This window comes from Lepus europaeus, chromosome 6 (assembly GCF_033115175.1).
Source record: "Lepus europaeus isolate LE1 chromosome 6, mLepTim1.pri, whole genome shotgun sequence".
Lineage (NCBI taxonomy): Eukaryota > Metazoa > Chordata > Mammalia > Lagomorpha > Leporidae > Lepus > Lepus europaeus.
Genome location: NC_084832.1, coordinates 113,184,131 through 113,206,280, shown reverse-complemented (window position 1 = coordinate 113,206,280; position 22,150 = coordinate 113,184,131). Strand labels below are relative to the sequence as shown.

General features: G+C 38.5%; 1 protein-coding gene across 3 annotated transcripts in view; it reads right to left on the bottom strand.

The window, feature by feature from the left end:
* Positions 1-22,150, bottom strand: part of PDE3A (phosphodiesterase 3A) — a 316,217-nt gene that overhangs the window by 14,641 nt on the left and 279,426 nt on the right. For all 3 annotated transcript variants that reach the window (XM_062194905.1, XM_062194906.1, XM_062194907.1), the window contains exons 9-15: positions 20,908-21,045; positions 16,029-16,140; positions 8,594-8,707; positions 8,236-8,435; positions 5,923-6,126; positions 4,783-4,938; positions 2,579-2,837 (exon numbers count right to left, since the gene is read on the bottom strand). In XM_062194905.1, coding sequence (XP_062050889.1) covers positions 2,579-2,837; positions 4,783-4,938; positions 5,923-6,126; positions 8,236-8,435; positions 8,594-8,707; positions 16,029-16,140; positions 20,908-21,045 — 1,183 coding nt within the window. The remainder of the gene's footprint in view (positions 1-2,578; positions 2,838-4,782; positions 4,939-5,922; positions 6,127-8,235; positions 8,436-8,593; positions 8,708-16,028; positions 16,141-20,907; positions 21,046-22,150) is intronic.

Here is a 22,150-nt window from a genome sequence, read left to right as displayed (position 1 = left end):
AAACTTGAGCCTGTTAAATCTCCTGGCCTTGGCCTTTGAATTTCTGATGTCTGGATTGTATGTCTGTGTTTTCAAAGTAGATGAATTCAAATACCCATCAATCAGGGCCAAGGGAAGCAAAACTTTTAAAGAGGTTGGACCAACAACCCCTCTAATATCATGCAGTGAGGGAACTGTACTATCCTCAGCCAACTACTTTGTTGTCTGAAATGGAGACAAAGTAAAAAGGGACAGTGAACATATGCTCATTACATGAACAAATGAATAAACAACCCATGAATCTCAAGTTTTGGCTTCCCGCTCTGATTGCCAAGATCAGTGTAAAACTCCTAATGGAAGCCTTTTCTAAGAATCAGAGAAATGAAGTATGACTTAGACAATAGAATATCAAAGGAAAACAGCTTCTGATTTCCCCCTTTCTGTACAAAAGTTAATAGCACAGAAACAAAAATGTGATCTAAAGCCACATTTGTAAAACTTTATAAATCTCTAGTTGATAATGACCTCTTTGTCAGACTCTGCTTTTGAGTGCTTACAATAGGGAATGTGGAAGAGGGCAAAACACGTGAACACAAGGCTAGAGAATCTCCTTACTAAATCATCGAAGTGGACCAAGTTGTGCATTATTTTGATGATGATAAAAGCAGTAAGAAAATGATAAGAAGGGGGCCGGCACTGTGGCGTAATGGGTAAAGCTGTTGCCTGCAGTGCTGGCATCCCACAGGGCACCAGTTCGAGTCCCAGCTGCTCCACTTCCTATCCAGCTCTCTGATATGACCTGGCAAAGCAGTAGAAGATGGCCCAAGTCCTTGGGCCCCTGCACCTATGTGGAAGACCCGGAGGAAGCTCCTGGCTCCTGGCTTCGGATCGACAAAGCTCCAGCCATTGCAGCCAATTGGGGAGTGAACAAGCAGATGGAAGACCTCTCTCTCTCTCTCTCTCTCTGACTCTCCTCTGTGTAGCTCTGACTTTCAAATAAGTAAGATAACTCTTAAAAAAAAAAAAAAGAAAACTATAAGAATGTCTTTCACTGTCACGGTTTTTGTTAAAGGCATTGAAAAATATTCAGGTTATATTTTCTCAAGAAATCACATGCTCTGTTCTCCTGAACCAAGGAATAGAATTTGTACAAATGTCACAGCAAACAATATGGATTTTTAATAGTAATGTTGTTAGTCCCTAATCTTTTTCATGACAAAAAATTGAGAAATGTAAAGATATAAAGAGGATATGTTTTTGTAACTCATTATGTACAATGAATTTGATTAGCCATATGATGTAATCCAACCAGATGTGGTTACAAGAAATGATTGCTTCTCATTGTCATTATTGCCACCACCCTGGTCCAAAGTCAGCCATCTTTCATTTGGATAATTTCAACAGCCTCCTAACTGATCCCCCTACTTCTACTCTTGTTCATACTGCAACCCCATGGATACTGCCAATACTGCAACTGATGCAATCCAAGTTGAATCCACTAATGTTTGAGGAACGTCTGGCCCATGAAATAATTTGGTCTGGTCTTGCCAAGGCAACCACAGGCAGGACTCCAAATTTAATAAATCTATTGCAGGGTGATTTTTAAGTTCATAATTTTGTATGGTGTGCTCATGATGTTATAAATACCAATATGTCATGTGGCAGAAAAAAGGTTCCCTACCTCCGCTGCCACAGAGGATTTCCCATCTTAGAGCACAACTCCTTACTGTAACCTACCTTACCTGTCTCCCCGCAGTCTCTCTCTGCTCCCTCAATGACTTTTCCCTTGCTTCAACCACTCCAGTTCTCTGATACTTCCTGAACACCCTAGCCAAGGCCCACCTCAGGACCTTCACACATGCTGTTTCCCCTTCTCCTTGGAATCCTTCTTCTGCACATATCCCCAGAGATCACTCTCTTACTTATTCTAAATTTTCTTTGTTTTTATATCTCCCTTATTTAATTTTCCCTGTCCCTGGCTATTTTATCTAAAATTCTAGTTTTTCTCTGCAATATTTTCTATCTCCCTCATTTTTTATTTATCTCTAGCATTTATTAGTATTTTGTTGATTTGTTTTGCTTAGAATCTGGCAACTCTAAGACTAAATTTATAAGGGCAAGGGTTTATTAATGTTTTATCTGTTTTGTTCAGAGGTCTATCTTTAGTATCTGAAAAAAATGTCTTGTACAAAAAAGCAGCTTAATAAATAGGCACTGAATGAACAGATGAGTACCATCCTCTTACCACCTCATTTGGCTTTTTCATAACCAGACTAATAATGGCCTGTAATTGCTCTACACAGTAACTGAAATTCCTTTCATTTCTAAATCATCTAAGATACTCTGAAGAAAAGTCTTAGACTCTTGATATATTTTTTTCCTGATAGCAAACACATCTTTGTATGATGCTTGGTGTTATTATAGGTTTCACAACCTGCAACTTCTATTATGATTTTGGGAAAGGGAGCTGTGCAACGCCAACCCCAGCAGATGACAGTTGGGCTCAAAATAGGTAATTCATGAGAAATGTAAAATGCGCCTGAACTGAAGCAAGAAAGCAGTTCAGGAAGGAGACATGAGAAGAGATTCAGTAACTTACGTCGAGATTCACTGTTTTCACAGGCTTCACCTTCATTGGGTGCCTCTGCTTCCTCCTCTTCCTCTTCAGGGTCATCGGTATCTCCTGACTCATCACTGTCTTCCACCCATTTTCCGGGCATCAGTCCTGCTGAGTCATAGGAGTTGCACAGGGGCCCCACAATGTGTGAGATGAAGGATTCCTGCAGATTGGCCAACTGGGGGGCAGAACGGTCCATGAAGGGGCTAATGGGCAACCCAAGGCTGGCCTCTTCATCACCCTAGGGATAGGAATTTAACATGAACAGTTAGCTTGGAAAGGTAAAACACAAGGGGAGTTTGAAATACAAGGAAAGCCAACACTGTCCACCTGGCATCTAAAATTGTAGAAATCTAAGAACCCAAGCATTCATGTCGAAACGGCTTCTTTACTGCATTGCTAAGAGTTTTAATCAAAAATATTATAATTCTTACAGCTCCGTTGCAATTTACTACTTTTGTGATCCTGAGAGTTTTGGCTTCTTGCCAAGGAGAAATACAAGAGGTTTGATGTTTCACTAGATACTTCTTATCATATCAGCTAGTGTTCCGTATTGGATAATATAAATGCACCTTAACATGCAATGCAAGGAATAATAATATAACAAATATATAATTTGTTATGATTTTCTGCATGGGTTTCTAGAAAACGTCAAGTACTTATTGACCAGTTCAAGTTGCCATTCTGTTTCAACATGTCTTCTGTAATTATGTGGTTTCTGAAAGTCATGTTTATGCATATATATTTAATATGCATATTGTTATTATATAAGTACTTATTTTGAAGACTTCAAATCCTTCCTGGAAAAAAATGACAGCTCATAAACCAGAAGTTACTCAGCAAAATTAACAAGGGAAATATGCCAAAATATCAACAATATTTATGCCTATGAAATTGTTATTAATAATGTTGTTATAAGTGGATTTTCCTTTTTATTTATTTTTTAAGCATTTAAATATTTGAGGATTGACACTGAATGAATCCTATTCTTGGTACAGGCATGGTATAGGCAATACATTTTTTTTTAAATTAACCAGGGTCAGCATTGTGGCATAATGGGTTAAGCTTCTGCCTGCGACACCAGCATCTCACATGGATGCCAGTCCGTGTCCTGGCTGCTCCATTTCCAATCCAGCAGGGAGCTCTGAAGCTTCAGACTCCAAATGATTTCCAAACATTATAGCCTTGCTTTCCTTAATTTCTGTAATGGAAAATGCTTTAGAGGAAGATTTTATACCAGGCTTCCAGTTACACTAGGAGTCAAGATCAGCATGGATTTTCTTTTGTCCATCTGGTTGTTGAGAAGTTTCAAAAAACCATTTTTCTAGCTGTGGTCTTTTCAAACATATCTTCTGCACCTACATCACACATTTTAATAAGGCATTTTCAAGACTGTTGGTCACTTCCATTTATCTGGGGCTGGTACATGAGCCTAAGTATTATTCAGATTTTATATCTCTAATCCAATATTTTTTCTTACTAAACATAAAATCCTGATTTTGCATGAATGGATTACTTTGGATGTGAGAAAAAGAAAATGCCAATTATGTGTTTTCCCCTTTCTGCACCAATTCTGGAAAAATATAAGATTCTTCATTTTTTAATACGGTTTTTTGGATCAATTGTATGTCCATTCAGGGAAGATTAATTTAGGCAATCAATTTAACCAAAGAAATATTCCATGTCATACAGAATACTATATATTAATCATTTTTACCAGATATTTTACAAATGCCTCACCTCATCCTGTATGTAATCAATAATAATGTATTATTTTAGAGTTTAGAAAGACACAGCAATCAATATAGAATATATTTAAGCCCTTCAAAAAAAAAAAAAAAAGAAGAAGAAGAAGAAGGCAGCCCTGGGAAAAGCAGCAGAAGATGGCCCAAGTACTTGGGTCCTTGCCACTAATGTGGGCAACCCAGATGAAGCTCCTGGTCCCTGGCTTCAGCCTGGCTCAGCTCTGGCCACTGTAGCCATTTGCAGATGGAAGATCTCTCTACGTGTCTCCCCGCTTCCTCTGTAACCCTGACTTTCCAATAAATAAATAAATCTTTTTTGTAAAAAAAAAAAAGCAAGCATAAATATAAAACAAAGTGACCATACTTTCACAGGGCTTGGGAGCTTTGATGAATTTACAAGCAAAGTGAAAGTACAGAGTATGAGATTAAACGGTTAATTACCTGTTCATAAAACTCATTAACAATACCCTCCGTCCACTGAAGATGGAGCTCTTTACATTTAGCTGGTCCATTAATGTCCGCCAACTTAATGCACATTTGACAGACCAGTAGACGATCATTTTCATTGGCCCAGTCTATTCCGACTTCATCATTTACCTGTATGAAGGATAAAGTTTAAAATGTGTTTTGCAGGATCCGGCGCTGTGGGGTAGCTGCTAAAGCCTCTGCCTGTGGCACTGGCATCCCACATAGGCACTGAGACCTGGCTGCTTCACTTCCAACCCAGCTCCCTGCTAATGCATCTGGGAAAGTAGCAGAAGACAGCCTGTGCTTGGGCCCCTGCACCCACGTGGGAGACGTGGAAGAAGCTCCTGGCTCCTGGCTTCAGATCCTCCCAGCTCCAGCCTTTGCGGCCATTTGGGGAGTAGAATGGCATATGGAATACCTCTCTCTCTGTCTCCATCTCTGTCTGTCTCTCTCTGTAACTCTGCCTTTCAAATACATAAGTCTTTAAAGAAATAAATGTGTTTTGCCTCAGTTGAAGTACAATGAAAGAATATTGTCTTGCTACTATGTGGAGATCACAATATCAAACAGTCAGGAACGTCTCTGCTTTGTAAAATACAATTGATGGCTTACAGAAATTAATAGTAAAACAGTTCATTAAAAAGTGAAACAATATTCAATAATTATTAATTCTGGTATTGATAGTAAGTACTATTTATCAATTACTACATAGTACAGCTCCAAAGGATAATAAATTTTCTTAATTTAACATTCACATTTGGCATTTGCAATTTTGCTTGAAGTTTTTGACCTGACTACTGACAGATAATTTGCATCTCTATACCAGACAGATGAGAAAAATCAAGTCAAACCCAACAAAAAAAACCCCTCAATATTAGTTAAAATTCATTGTTGTTCCTGTGGAGTGAAGTATCATGTAAACGGCACTCCATTTTTTTAGGTATCTAGATTTGGATCAATAGCTTTATGTCTGCTTCTTGCGAAATATTTTACTGTACTTCATTTTCACATTTAGCAGATACAAGTTGACAGCAATGAGTTTTGTTCAGCTCTTCGTTCTCCGACATTTTTCATTGTGACCATAAAAAGGAAGACTGGTACAAATCTAGTTACCTTGGCATTAAACTTGGCTACGAAGTCAAAGTGTTTCTTCAGGTCAGTGGCCAATATTGCTTCGATGACAAGGAAACGGAAGTGCTTAAATTCCACATGGTCAAGGTTAACTAAGAAGTTATACTCTGGCCGGGACATGAAAAGATTCCACGCAGCCGCTGCGTGATGATTCTCCAGAACTGAACGATCATTATACAGCACTGCCTAGACAAAGAAGAGAATTAAAAGCTCAACTTTTTAAAAAATAAATGAGAATATGCAATGATTTTTGAAATAACTTTTTTAACTGGGACAGAAAATATAATCTTGTGACTCATTAAGAATACCTTATTGCTGTCCACTGACTGTAGATTATGTTCCTTGGTTAAGTTTTCTTCTTTGGTAAGTAAGGAGTACTCGCCTATATTAACAGATTTAGCTTTTCCTTATTTTTTTTTTTATATTTCTATTCAAGACATGGGAACTTAAACATTTTTTAAAAAAGCAAATATACCAATATCCCTAAGCAGTGACTTGGTTATTTTCTATATGTGGCATAAGAATGGCCTTTCATTAAACACATATGACTATTAAATAGGAATGAATCCCTAGAGGCCCACAATCCAAAACATCCTTACCTGATAATCAGCCATAGGAAACATAAGGTGGCTTCCAAGAGTTCACAGGAAACAGAATTCAAAGGTAAGTTTATTTCTGGTGCAAAAATTTTTTTGAAATCCAAGCACATGAGAAGTCCTCATGTCTATGGAAATGTGTACTATGAAAAAACTATGCACAGATGTAAAAAACAACTATCTTTTAATTCTATTTTCCCACAAAATCCTGGAAGAACCCCTATATCATCTGAAGATCCTTCTTTTTTGAATCTCTTTAACAATGCTGAAGCAAGCTGATTAATAGAAAAAAAAAAAAAAAAAGAGCAAATTGCCCAGAAAATGGCTGAAGACTGTCCAAAGGAGACTATAAAGGGCAAAAAAGGTTCCAGGACGAACTTGAAAGACAATCAAGCCCGTGCCTCGGCTCAATAGGCTAATCCTCCACCTGCGGCGCCGGCACCCCGGGTTCTAGTCCTGGTTGGGGCGCCGGATTCTGTCCTGGTTGCCCCTCTTCCAGGCCAGCTCTCTGCTGTGGCCCGGGAGTGCAGAGGAGGATGGCCCAAGTGCTTGGGCCCTGCATCCCATGGGAGACCAGGATAAGCACCTGGCTCCTGCCTGGAATGTTACTACTGAGCTAAATAAAATGGTGGACAGGGTAGGAAAATCCAGATGGTGAACTGTCTTTAGGGAACATATTTTAGCTTTCATTAGGGAAAATAATTCTAGTGTAAGAAGGATGGGCAGCAAGAAGATAAAGGAAGGAGCTGGGGGAAAACTGTACATTTTTGTTCAATACAGAATTGAAGAAAATCATAGCACAGTCCCTAGAGAGGTTGTGGAAACTGATGGGAATAGGATAAAAGACAAATGGCAAACGAACAAAAAGAGCAAATACGGGACCAAATTGCCCTCTAGATGACCTGGAAAGAAGAGAGAATCCCAGGATGTTCAGTAACCTGGGTCCAGCTGATTCAAGCAAGAGGAAGCTGATCGAGTTTCTTTTTATAAATGGAGATGTATTCACTGATTTTTCAACTTAGACATAAATACAAGGATACTTCCAAAAGTTTATAGAGAAACTGAAATGAAAGGTAAATCTATTTTGTAGTCCACAATTTATGGAACAATGCATAGGTTTTTCACAATATGCATGATGCCTAAACTTTTTCAGGCCCTCTCCTAGATCCAATCAAACTCGCATAAAGTTATTGTTTTGCAATCCATGTTAAGTAGAAATCTACCCTCAAATGGACAAAAATTCATTCTTCACCTCCTGCAAACCATATGATATGCCAGAGGGATCATATTTGTTGTACTGAAAATACTTCAAAGGAACGACACTTCTATACAAAGAAGACTTACATTCTTAAAAGTCAAGCTTTGGTTCTCAGATCTTTTCATAAATAAACTTCTTTGTAAGTCACCTTTTCTTTGTTGAGAAGATTCATTACCGGGAATTCAAGCACACTTTCTTCCTGAGAAGAAAACTGAGAAGGGTTCCCTATGGGCAGTAAAACTGTACACCTGCCATTAACTTATTGGGACAAACCATGGATCTTCTCAGAATTAGCATGTTCTTTAGGAATTTTATTCTAGGGCTAAATACAATTTGTTTTATGCTTCCTTGTTGTCTATGATGACTCAGATTTATCCAATTAATTTTTCAGTGACATGTCTAAGCTGAATTATATCTGCCAATCAAAACCTGAAGATTTACCTGAGGAGCACTTGTTGCAACCAGGAAGGCATTAGTCCTTCCTGGGTGATCATAGTCATGCATGGCTGCAGCCACGTAGAGAGCCATCAATTCTAAGGCGGGGATATTCCCAGACAGGCACCCATATCTGTCATCGGGCACATTATACATTTTTGAGAATACATAGCCCATATGTCCATGTGTAAATCCACTGTCAGAATCTGAGAAGAGAAAGTGAAAGCAAGGGCAACTTTTAAAAAGCGCGAAACTGATGTCATTTGTCTTGATTTCTTAAACAAACAACCAAACAACAACAAAATCAAGGACCCTCTTGCTCCCCTCTTTCACAAGGGAGCGCACAGATGGACTTAACACATACCCGAGTCACTTGCTGATCCATGATCGTTAATCACAGTGGAGAGACCTGGAATAGGCTGTGTTGTAAGATACCAAACGGCATGCAAGACATCAGTGGCATGGATTCTGTTATGATCTGTAAGCAATGCAGAGGAAGTCATCAATTTGTGAACTCTGGGGACCAAGGATGAAGAGTGCCATCTACTGGATAAACATTTTAGGCCTAACATTTAACTCCAGTAAAAGCCAGACAAACGTTTCCAGGACAAATACTCTTATCACTCTTCCATAACTCCAAAATATCCACCATGACAAGAAAAAAATAACATTCACAGCACTCATTATGCAAGCAAATATCTGAAATGGAAAATTCTATACCCTGAGTCTACCAAACCTGTGTATTTAGGAAACTCACTATGTGAAATAATGTATTTTCCTCCTGTACTTATTTTCATGCTCCGGTATAAAACCATGCTGAGGACCAAAGAGAGTGATGATACACCTCAATAAGATCTGATCAATGATCTAATATTTCATTCTGACAAATGGCACCCAAATATTCTCTGTGAATAGGACACAGTACTATTCTGTATTAATGTTAAAACAATGCACTAAAAATGAATGGTGCATCTTTTATATGTAGATCAAGCACACAAAGCAAAATTCAAGGCTAAAATCAGTTATGTTCTTGAATCAACACATTCTAATTTGAAAATACCTAAAGTAAAAAAAAAGACGAAAAAGACTTCTTTGTATTATAATGAACATTTAGAAGAGTAGGAACTACAGAAAACTCAAATACACTGGTCATGAAGTCATTATCAGGGCAGGTCACTGTCTACACAGCAGTTGAACTTCTTTTGAATCATAACCAAGTGTCCAGTGTGCTGCTGGCTCCCCTCCTTTTCCTGGCAAAACTCTTCCATGATTTTTCTTGTTTATCTGCCCCTCTTGTAATAACCCTTCATTGCTTGGGAAGATTTATTTTAAATGTCCTAACTTTACACATTTCCCATGATGCCAATTCCTTTATAATTTATATGGTTGAACAATAAATACCCAACAGAGAAGTGAGAAACAGAACATGAAGAATGGCAATTGAATATGAGGAAAACACCTGCTCCTTGGGCTGAGAAGAAAGAAGAAACCTATGGTTTCTGTGGTGTTGGTAGCACCCAGTAGGTCTGTAGGTGAGTGGTACTAATTTTCCTACATTTCTGGCAACTCTCAGGAGTCCATTACTAAATGACAACACATAAATAAATCTTGGGTAAATACTCCAGCAAATCAGTAGAGGGGCATGCATGAGTAACGGGTTTCAGAATATATCAACAGAAGATCTTTGAGAAACAGATCCCCTAGGCTCCCAAGAAAAAACAACAAAATCTGTACAATTATGTCTAGCAACAGAGATGAAATCTCATGTTGTGTAGTCTTCATAAAGCTGATTTTTTTTAAAGACTAGAGTCTATGAGACTGGCGCTGTGGGACAGTGGCTTAACACCCTGGCCTGAAACACAGGCATCCCATATGGGTGCTGGTTCGAGAACCAGCTACTCTGCTTCCAGTTCAGTTCTCTGTTGTGGCCTGGGAAAGCAGTAGAAGATGGCCCAAGTCCTTGGGTCCCTGCACCCATGTGGGAGACCCAGAAGAAGCTCCTGGCTCCTGGCTTCGGATCGGCACAACTCTGGCCATTGCAGCTAACTGGGGAGCGAACCAGCAGATAGAAGACCTCTCTGTCTCTCCCTCTCTCTCCCTCTCTCTCTGTGTAACTCTGACCTTCAAATAAATAAAAAAATCTTTAAAAAAAAGACTGGAGTCTATTTCCCTGATACAGCTCATGTTTAGTGATACACACTCATTACATTTACAGAATTTTACACACAAGAAACTTAGAATTACTTTCTACGTCTGTACCTGTGCCATGTACAAAGTTGATCACTTAGGAATTTTCTAGATTTAGGACAAATTTTCTTTTAACTCTGCTCTGATGCTTATTATTCATGTTTTCTTGGGTGACTTAAAAACTCATTTTCTTCACCTAAAATTAGATAGATTTGTTTCCTTTCCTTATCTTAAAAATATGTGGACAGTAATAGGGCTAATTTGATAGTACAATTGCCAGAATTACAGAAGGGAATAGATTTTCAAGTGTCTGATACACAGGGTAAGCTTACACTTAATCTAAATTATGAGTATAATTCACGTAAAATAAGTTGTTGCTGTAGAACAAGATGTTCAATGAGCACTGATCACCTGACTTTCTACTATTGTGCTGGAATTGTAAGAACAGGACTGAAGAATTCACTAAGCCCTTGAGGAGGTAGAAGGCAGCAATGATGTGGTACAGGAAGAGAATGGTGGTCGGGGAGAGGGTGCCACTCGGGTTGGGAATGAACTTTCCACTGTGGCAAGCTGTCAAGATGACTATATGCAAGGAATTACCATTAGTACATGAGTACTCCAAGTCAGAATGAGCCCAGAAATACAAGGGTGGAAGGGGACATACCAGAGGGGTGGCAAGACCTGTTGGAGGTGAGGAACAGACAACATTAATCACAGGCACACTTGCAGCTCTTAAGCTGTACTGTTCTCTGCCCTCTCTCCAGTCCCAAAGGCCAGCTCCAGAAGACCTTGTAGGCAGTTTTTATAAACTTCCAATGGACAATCCTATCCAAACAATTTAATGCTGAAAATACAGAAAGAAGTGTCCAACTCATTTAATGAAGCCTGTATAATTTTAATTTAAAAATTCGGTAAAGATGGCATGGTATGCCTAAGACAGGTCCCTTTTGCTTTTGAATATAAGTTCAAAAGTACTAAGTGAAACAAGTGTTATTCAAAGTTAACTGCTTATTTAAATATGCATGTCTAGTTCTGTGTGTGCATGTCTAGAAGAAGTACGTTGTTACCAATCCTCTAGGCAGGATGGAAAACCAGTGTGCCTTGTCAGTAGCCAGTAAAATGTTTATTAAACAAACATTTACATATTGTCTGCTACATGCAAGCATTATGCCAAGTGTTGATATCTCTGTTGCTTTTGCCATTAGCTGTGTAGTGATCCAGCTCAGGGACAAGCCAACCAGGAAAGTATCTATCTACTTCAATGTCAGGTACTGGCAGGTTTCTATACTATATGTAAACAGTCTCAAGGATTCTTTTTCTTGTTTTGGCTATTGGAAGCCACTAGGAGGAATAAGAAATGATTTCAGAGGTATCTGTACTTTATCCCTGTTGTTATCATCCCTCTTATCTCTGCACAATGAACTAACCACCATCCATCTTGGTTATTCCATCTCCCACGAAGCCAACCTCCCTCAATGACACACAACACCATGTACTCACTCCCATGTGACATACCCTGCCTCTTCCCCAGTGCCTGCCCCTTCTCTCTTCTCTATGGATGCACTTAGTTTTTCTACTTTCTCCTTCCCCCTCAAAGCACTGAGCTGAAGTGAGCTGCTATAGAGGCTTAGAATGGCGTATCAAGTTTATAAACTTTTTAGACTCAAATTTCTAGCTTTTAAATTTCTGCCTCTATTCCTATGCCCAGTAGGGTGGAGGAAAACAATGAAGAAGGCAAACAATACTTTAAACATGTTCTTTTTCTTTTGAATATATCCTTTTGAATATATCTTTTTCTTTTGAAATATATATATATATGGATATATCCTAATATAATAGTCCTAGTCCCTTTAGCTAGTATTGGGTCACTTGAGTATCTAGTTCTGAAATCGGAGAACACATCAGACAAAGCTTCACTGGACTAAACATGGCTGACCAGCAATGTTCCCATTTCTGTCATTAAGCAGCTACATGATGATTGGCTTTTCTGTGGCACTGTCCCCATTACTCAAACAGGAACAGTGATGAGCGCTGGCTTTTACTTTACAAATGGGAGTCCTTGAAATCACAAAAAGCATTCTTTAAAAACTTGACATGTATGAATGAATATGACCAGATGATTATCTTTTATATTAACCAAAATGTCCAATTGAAAGGGACTAGAACACTATTATGCGTTTATCTCTTGGGGTAGGTGTTTGTCAAAGAGGTTGAGCCACTGACTGGGATGCCCACATCCCACATCTAAGTGGCTTTGACTCCCAGCTCCACTCACAACCCGAGTTTTCTGACAACATGCGCGCTGGGAGGCAGCAGGTGAAGGCTCAAGGTTGTGGGTCCTACCATCCATGTGAGACCCAGAATGAGCTCCCAGCTCCTGGCTTTAGTCTGACCCAGCTGTAGTGGGCACTTGGGGAGTGAGACAGCTGATGAAACTCTGTCTCTCTGTCTTCCTTTCAAACAAAATTTTAAAATAAAAAAATAAAAAATTAAACACTATTAAAAAACACATTTACCTCCTTGTGCAATAAATGGTGCTGGGAAAATTGGATTTCCACGTGCAGAAGCTTGAATCAAGACCCATACCTTTCACCTTACACAAAAATCCACTCAACATGGATTAAAGACTTAAATCTACGACCTGACACCATCAAATTATTAGAGAGCATTGGAGAAACCCTGCAAGATATAGGTACAGGCAAAGACTTCTTGGAAAAGACCCCAGGAGCACAGGCAGTCAAAACCAAAATTAACATTTGGGATTGCATCAAATTGAGAAGTTTCTGTACTTCAACAGAAACAGTCAGGAAAGTGAAGAGGCAACCAACAGAATGGGAAAAAATATTTGCCAACTATGCAACAGATAAAGGGTTGATAACCAGAATCTACTAAGAAATCAAGAAAATCCACAACAACAGAATAAACAACCCACTTAAGAGATGGGCCAAGGACCTCAATAGACATTTTTCAAAAGAGGAAATCCAAATGGCCAACAGACACATGAAAAAATGTTCAAGATCACTAACCATCATGGAAATGCAAATCAAAACTACAATGAGGTTTCACCTCACCCCGGTGAGAATGGCTCACATTCAGAAATCTACCAACAGCAGATGCTGGCGAGGATGTGGGGAAAAAGGGACACTAACCCACTGTTGGTGGGAATGCAAACTGGTTAAGCCACTATGGAAGTCAGTCTGGAGATTCCTCAGAAACCTGAACATAACCCTACCATACAACCCAGCCATCCCACTCCTTGGAATTTAATCACATCTTAACCTGTGCTAGCCCATAATGAAAAATCTATTTTATCACATTTCTATCAGAGAAGTGCCTGTATTTATTACCTTATCCTACTCTGCGAAATTTCTCTTTGCCTGCCTCTCTTTCTAAATCCATATCCTTCAACTTTTATTCAGAGTCCTGATCACAAATTTTTCTACTTTTTCTCTTCCTTGAAAATTGTTAAAGATATTCTTAGAACAAAGACAAAAGCATAATTTCTAATGTTTTAGCCGATTGTCATGGTAATGTTAGTCTAACTCCATTTTCTTAGGTTATTAGTCTTTTCCAAATTCATAATAGATTTATTTTAAAGAGTCACTAGAAATATAACTTTAAGGAGTGTTAAAATAAGTAGACATATCATACATTTTTTCATACATGTCAATTATAGTAATATATAAATCTTTCAATAAATATCCATGTTCATTTGAATTCACAACCTCAGCACATAGGAGGTATGATTATTTAAAAGCGACCACTGTTCAAGCTAAAGTTTTCTTGTGAGAAGATGTAAATAAATGGAAAGTGCCTAGGACTTCTAACGGAACCACCAGGATGATTGCAACAAATTCATTACAATGGAATGAAGAACCAATGAAAAAACCTCTAACTCACTTGTAACATATGAAACTGTAATAAGGAAATATAAAAATGAATAATAACTTCAGGAACTTTTTAAAATGCTCAAATGTTGATCATCTTTTACTATGATTTAATGATAAACTCCCCAGAGAAAAGTTCACCATTATGACTTGGAGGCTAGTATTAATTTGAACTCACTGCATTGAGCTATGGCTGATGATATCACTAAAATATGAAGATTACCCAAAAGTTCATGGAAAAATAAAGAGATAAATTTGGGTGTAAAATGTTCATAGTTTTTCCTAAGATAATTTTCCATGAAATTTTTGAGGATTCTTGGTCCATATTTGAAAATATCACATTAATTCAGAAATTCAGTCTCAGGCCGGGCCGGTCTCAGTGTTTTCAGTGGCTTCCTCACCAGTTTATTTATGTAACTTTTTAACCTTTTAGAAATCACTATCATTTTATGTCAATTGCTGGCATCCAACCAGAGTGAGCCCTGGGAAATGTGTATTAAGAAAGCAAGGCTTATCTTGAGATTCTTTGAAACTATCCACTTTTCATACTTCTATTCTAACTTCTGTGGCCTCTCCCTCCCCCACTCCAGCTGTCCCAAATCTCACTTGCAGATTCAGTTCTTCATTCTTCTTCCTATGCCCCACTTATCAGCTGTGCATTTTTATTCCCATGCAGCAAGTAAATGACGTTTTGGAAAACAATATGTTAACAATATTAATCACAAGCTTAAGTGCCTCTTTCTGAAAATACTTCAGCTTTTTCTATGGCCACATTTTTAAAATTTAACGTCAGCTCTTTGTAAATACCTGGGATTCTGCAGTCCAAGGTGTATAAAAGCAAATGTAAAACTTAAAAGTGAAAACATTATGTTGACAACATACTTCTATGACACACTGCAACTAATACATCATATGTTAATAATTTTTCTGGCCATGTGTTATGCCCTAGAACTATCACACGATTTCTATGCCCCTCCCTGGTTGGGCCTATGGACATTTTCTCCGGTCCCATTATTGTAGCATTATAGGACAACTCTACTGATGTGCTCTGAAGGATACTTGAAATGCTGTAGAATTTTCTGGTTTCTCATTATTATCCATGGCAAAATAAATGTATCCTCTGATACTCAAAGCTTGAATGCTGGCCTGTGGCCTCTCCTTGGGTTTTTACATTTACCTCTTCAGTAACATGTTTCTAATTATTTTCCCATAACCACTTCCAGATGTCTCTTTGTTTCTATTTTATCAGTTAGACCACCACTCTCCTGTTCTTCTACATGCCAAATAGATTTATCTTATTTAGGCTGAGAGAATTTTTAGTATTTTGTAGTTTAACTCTTCACAGATAACATAAATTAAATTTACTCAATTAAAGTGGCAGATTATTAAATGACCAGTTAATTAATTACAAGACATTTAGTTTGGACTTACTGTATGCCAGGCAGTATTATAACATCTTTAAAATTATTATTTCACTATATCCTCACAATTCCACAAAGCACATATTATGATCCCCATTTTAAGGATGAAGAAATGAGCTCGAGAGGTTTCTCACACCCACCTTACAAGAGACAGTTCTAATACAGGTATCTCCTAATCATGTGTGGCCACACTGAGCGTCTAGAATGTGTAATTCTACACTGGCTAGTAATGACTTAATATCCTATTTCCATTGCAAATTCAACAGATTTTAAAAATATTCTTGCACAAATTACTGATACTTACAAGGAATATCCCTATATCCAATCTCCAAAGCATGAAAATAATTCATAAATTCCCTAACAGGAATTTTAAAAGCTTCGAAGAGGCCCATGTCTTCAAAGAGTCTGTACGATACCTGCAAAAGAGAAAGACAAACCCTTACAAAAGATCCTTCCATGAGTGCTAGATCCAAAGGGAACAATTTGCAAAGGGTGCATCCCAAGAACTGTATTAATTCACCATCAGTGGAGACAAAGGGAAGAAGAGGTCAGGGACATGTTGAAGACATTTGTGTGCTTCTCTGTGAATCAGGACAGGAGTAAAATGTGTTAGGGATTGGGTTGGTGTGCATGGTGTGTCGGAGGGTAGGTAGTCTTGGAGGCAGATGCACCATGGAAGGACTTTTCCTCTGAGTGTAGGATACCACTGCAGAGCCAGGAGCATGGAAATAACTTTGTCTTATTTATGAAAGGAACCTCCTGGCCGCCAGTTGTGAAATAGATGATTGTATAATATCTTCACCTCAGCTTCAATGCACTTTCCTTCACTGCGGATAGCAAGCATTTTTTAATTTCTCCTCTTTATCTGTATAAGAATGAATCCCCATCTCTCCTCTTCAAAAATGCAACAGAAAATAAAGTTTATAGGATCCATCATATTATTTTCTAAACAATTTCTTTTTCTAGCTATGGCTTTCCTACTATTGCTTTAGGCTACATTTGAATTCTTGTTTTTAAGTACGTAAGTACAGGGCATATTACTTCAATAATAACAAAAATGAGAGTTACTGCACACACACACAAAGCATTAAATGAGATGCTTCCTCGTGTGTGCGTGTGTGCATGTGTGTAGTTTATATATGGGGTAGCACTTTATGAGATGGGTATTTTTCAATATGAATATTTAAAAGAAGATGAATTTGAAGCACCAGAAAGTTTAAATATACACAACTGGTATATATTAGAGCCAGAATTTAAGCCAAGCATATGGTAGTTTCTGATTTTATACTATTAACTGGTTCAAGTCCTACTATTCCTATATGAAAACCAATACTGATAGGAGAGCAAATAGCTCAAGTTTCCTATGAAGCCAAGTGAACAAGATATTTTAGGATATGATTTTAAAGCAAGGGAATTTTCATCAAGATGCTGTTAAAATTAACTACCAATAATTTTACATATGTGATTCAACCCATAAATAAAGGCATGTTTAAGTGGATAAATATTGGTAACTGCGAACAGTAAACCCTACTTCAAAATTAGAAGGATGTTCTTTTAAATTTGTTAAAATAAGCATGATAAAAAAATAAGCATGATAATTATCAAGAGGCAGGCAGTACATTCAGGCTGAGTAGTCACTTCCATTGCATGTGTATCTCTTTTGAAGTGAGAATTTTCCTTTGCAGTGTCAGCCAAAAGGTGATTTCTTGGAATGTCCATGTTAATTCTTTTCAGCTGTTGTACAGTCTTGAGAGAGAGAGAGAGAGAGAAGACAAAAGACCCTTCCTATAATAAAAATGTCATTACTTTTACACTTGTAAACTCAATCATATGGCAAAATTACAGCCCTAGTTAGCAAGGCAAATGAAGCTGCATTTCTCAGACTTGAATGTTTTATAAATTTGAAGTATAGAGTGACTCGTAAGCATCATGTGGGAATGTGTTGCCTTTTTATTTTTGAAGGATGACTTGAACCAAAGAACAAATATTCCAGTGAATTTTGCTGAAGCCCAATTGTAAATTATCCTCAGTCTGTGTCTACTGGTGTCCATATTTCTTACACCACATTTGGTCCCACCTCCCCACCCTGAGCTCAAAGAACTCAAAGGGAGCCAGTTACACACAGTGGTAGTTTGTATGCTGTCATTGGTGCTGTATGAGCCACTGCTGTAGCAGCCCCATTTTTGCTTGGTCAGGCTTCACATGTGGAGAGTCTGAAGAAATAAGAAGTGAATATGTTCTTTGAGGAATGAAGGAGCAGTAAATACAAGACACCTGGGCTTCTGATAAGGCGATAGCTACATCTGAATCTGGATCTAATAACGACTATATTTTAGAACAGCCCATCTTCCTTTAAGCCTTGGGTTCTTCTGTAAAACAGGCATTAAAAAAAAAAAAGTTCTGGAGAGCCTTGGACATATAGGAAAGTACGTCCCAAAGTTCTTGGGAAAACGAAATCAAAATATAAGTTTATTCTGATGCAAAATTTTGAAATTCATGTAATGTTTTCATACTGTTCATTTTTCCATGAACATTTTGAAGCCGCCTTGTATATCAAATACAAGACAGAGTGAACTTTTTCTCTCCATAGAAAGGAACAACACATTCACTAGTGAAAGAAGAAAAAGACAACTTCCTTCCTAGTGCCACACCTGTGGGACCACTGCAGGCCCGTTTCCAGCGATGGGTTTTAGAAAATTGGATTCAAAACCTCTCACGAAGATCTCCAAGGTATGAGGCTAAGGTTGAGTGGATAAAATGGCTGTCCCTAAACCTGTACTCAGACTATAAAAGGCATCCCTTAGTACTGAGGAGAAAGAGAAGAAGGGCAGAACTCCTGAAGTACAAGGGCTGCCCTTGCATTCCTCAATGTGCCCACAACAAACACATATCATATAGATATAGATCCCATGTGTGTTACATTCAAGCAATAGTCTTGACATACCTTTTTGGTATGCACCCAGTTGAACTGCCATTATTTTGACACATATCTATTTGCCTAATGGATTAGGAATTCCCTTAGGGCAAGGTCCTAATTCTTTTCCAGAAGGTTAGATTGGTTCTGTTTGTGGAGCTGCATGATGGAATAAGAGCCCACTATCTTCTCCTTCCACACCTTCAATGGCTGGGCTCCTCACCCTGAAGATCCACACTCAGATATTTGCTGAGAAAATTCACCTCTGATGCACCAAGTGGGAATCAGTATTTCAGGGACTCCTTTTTAACTGCTTTGCAGAACAGTGTCAGGGTTTCCAAGAAACCTAGACTGGGTCTTGAAGTCTTACCTACGTGTCGTATGAACAAGTCTCTTAGTTTCTTGTACCTCTGCTTTGGTTTTTATTCAGAGGACTCAGTAAAACCATTTTAAAACAAGCTGGTAAATATTACTGCTTCATCCCCTTTAATTAAGAGTGTGTATTTTGGTAGATGTTAGATAATACAGCAAATCCATCATCTTGCTTTGTTTTGACTTTTGAAACAAACATCTTCAAATTCTTAATTTCCTTGTGTTTTCTTTCTCCCTCAGCAAAACAAATACATCTTTAATTGAAAAGCCTTGAAAGTAGTCTGATCTAAGGAAAACAGTACTCCAAGGCTTGTTATGTAGAAATAGTTTTCATTCTATATTACTCATAATAAATAAAGGTACTCAGCTTTGAAATAAAGAGAACTCAATTTGAAGTGCTTCTCACAGTATTAAGGGGAAGATATTTCTGGACAATATGTTATTCATTTTAGAAGATTTGCATATTTATTTGAAAGGCAGAGTTACATAGAGAGAGGGAGGGAGGAAGGGAAGGATGGAGAGAGAAAAGGAAGGAGGGAGAGAGGAAGAGAGAAAATCTTTCATCTGCTAGTTCACTTTTCAAGTAGCTGCAAGGGCCAGGACTGGGCCAAACTGAAGCCAGGAGCCTGGAATGCTCAACATCCCATATGAGCGGCAGGGACCCAAGCACTTGGTCCATCTTCTGCTGCCTTCCCAGGTGCACTAGCAGGGAACTGGATTGGAAGTGAGACTTGAACTAGCACCCATATGGGATGCCAGCATTGCAGGCAGAGGCTTAACTTGCTGCTCCACAATGCTGGCCCCTATTTATTTATTTATTTTTTAATTTATTTATTTGAGAGGCAGAGAGAAAGAGAAGGAGAGAGAGAGAAAGACTGAGAAAGAGAAAGAGAGAACACTCAAGTGAGTTCCTGTCTTCTATTTTCTTCTCAAATGCTTGCGACGATTGGGGCTGGACCAGGCCGATGCCAAGAGCCGGGAACTCATTGCAGGTTTCCCATATGGGCAGCAGAAACTCAATTACTTGAGCCATCACTTTCTGCCTCCCTGTGTCCACAATAGCAGAAAAAAAGAATCAGTAGCTTGAGCCACAGTTTGGACCAGAGTGCTCTTACTTGACTGTCTTAACCACTAGGCTAAACACTCTCCCCAATATGTCATTGTTGGTAAGGCCTGAGCATATGATAATATGCAAGTTTAAGAAAGTCATTGGAAATGACTACAGACAACATATTAGTTTATAGATAAGCCACTTCCTTTTGGGGGGGGGGGGCTGTGTCAGCTTTTCCTTTGCTTAAATCTAAATTACACACATTTGTTTGCCTTGCTTGTGTATCTCTGCCCCTTTATCAACTATGATTAAAGCAATACATAATATTTTAATTATAGAACATGATATTATACTCACTTGAAGTCCAAATTTCTTTTTTTAACCTGCCCTGCTAGCTGCAAATCTACAGAATGCTGGGTGTCAAAATTTACTTTCTTCACACAACACCTAGCAACAGAGTTCAAGAACACAGAAAACTTCTGCTTCCTACCTTTAAAACCAAATGCATGAATGCACTTCTTTGCTTTTAAAGATTTATTTTTATTTACTTAAAAGGTAGAGTTAGAGAAAGAAAGAGAGAGAGAATGAATGAACGAGGTCTTCCATCGACTGATTCACACCCCAAATGGCCTTAACGTCCAAGATTGTGCCTGGCTATAGCCACGAGCCTCTTTTGGGTCTCCTGCATAAGTCCAGGGACCTAAGCATTTGGGTCATCTTTTGCTGCTTTCCCAGGCCATTAGTAGGAACAGGATCAGAAGTAAAGCAGCCAAGTCTCCAATTGGTACCCATATGGGATGCAAACCCACTATACCTCAACGCCAGCTCCATGAATGCATTTCTTACCTGACTAAGAATACGACCACATTTTCTTCCTATGTTTTCCACTAAATCAAAAATTGGAAAATTCCAGGTATTTAGTTGTTCCATAATTGAGTCCAGGTTATTCATGACAAGAGGTTCAGGAGCAAGGATTGGTTTGTCCTGCAATGAAAATTAAAATATTTTTCTTCCAAGAAATTCATATTTGCTAAGTTTAACTTAACAACTATGGTTACATGAAATAAATGACTGAAAAATTTCAGATGAACTAGTCATCTTTTTTTCTAATTAAAAAAGAAGATGAAAAACCAGACACTGACCCAAAGTAACAAGGAAAACATCGAAGGCAGCTTCAGACTACGAATCTTTTTGCATTATTAATTGACCAATTATCCTAGGTTTTTATACACTCCAGCAAAAGCACAGATATTTCTTCTTCTTCTTCTTCTTCTTTTTTTTTTTTTTTTGACAGGCAGAGTTAGACAGTGAGAGAGAGAGAGAGAGACAGAAAGGTCTTCCTTTCCCATTGGTTCACCCTCCAATGGCCACTGCGGCCTGTGCACCACACTGATCCGAAGCCAGGAGCCAGGTGCTTCTCCTGGTCTCCCATGCAGGTGCAGAGCCCAAGCACTTGGGCCATCCTCCACTGTACTCCCAGGCCACAGCAGAGAGTTGGACTGGAAGAGGGGCAACTGGGAAAGAATCCAGCGCCCTGACCGGGACTAGAACCCGGTGTGCCGCCGCCGCAGGCGAAGGATTAGCCTCTTGAGCCGTGGTGCCGGCCACAGATATTTCTTCTTAACCTAACTGCTTCTGAGTCTATTACAAGGATCTTAAACGAAGATCCAAGGAGTAAAGAGTACTGGAAATTACATACATTTATATCTTTTTATGTTTATGTAGAATTTTCTGGGATAAGGGTCTCTGCCTTATATTGGGACTCTCAAAAGGTTTCGTTAGGTGGGAAGGGGAGCAGCACCGCCTTACTCTAACTAATCAAGTTTATATGAATACTATGAAATCAGCATCATGATTGTATGCTGAAAAATGATAGCTGTCACAGTTTTCAGGGGTAACTGACTATTGTTTTGTGATCTGCTGTTTCCTGAGAAACACACACCGATATAGACATTTCACAACCGGCCCCATAGGAGGATATTCTTAAGAGTCCATTTACAACAGCAAAAACAATGATAAAACATAATAAGGATAAGTAAGCAAATAAATTCTTTTACTTGATAATCTAATTTAAAAATACAAAAGGTAA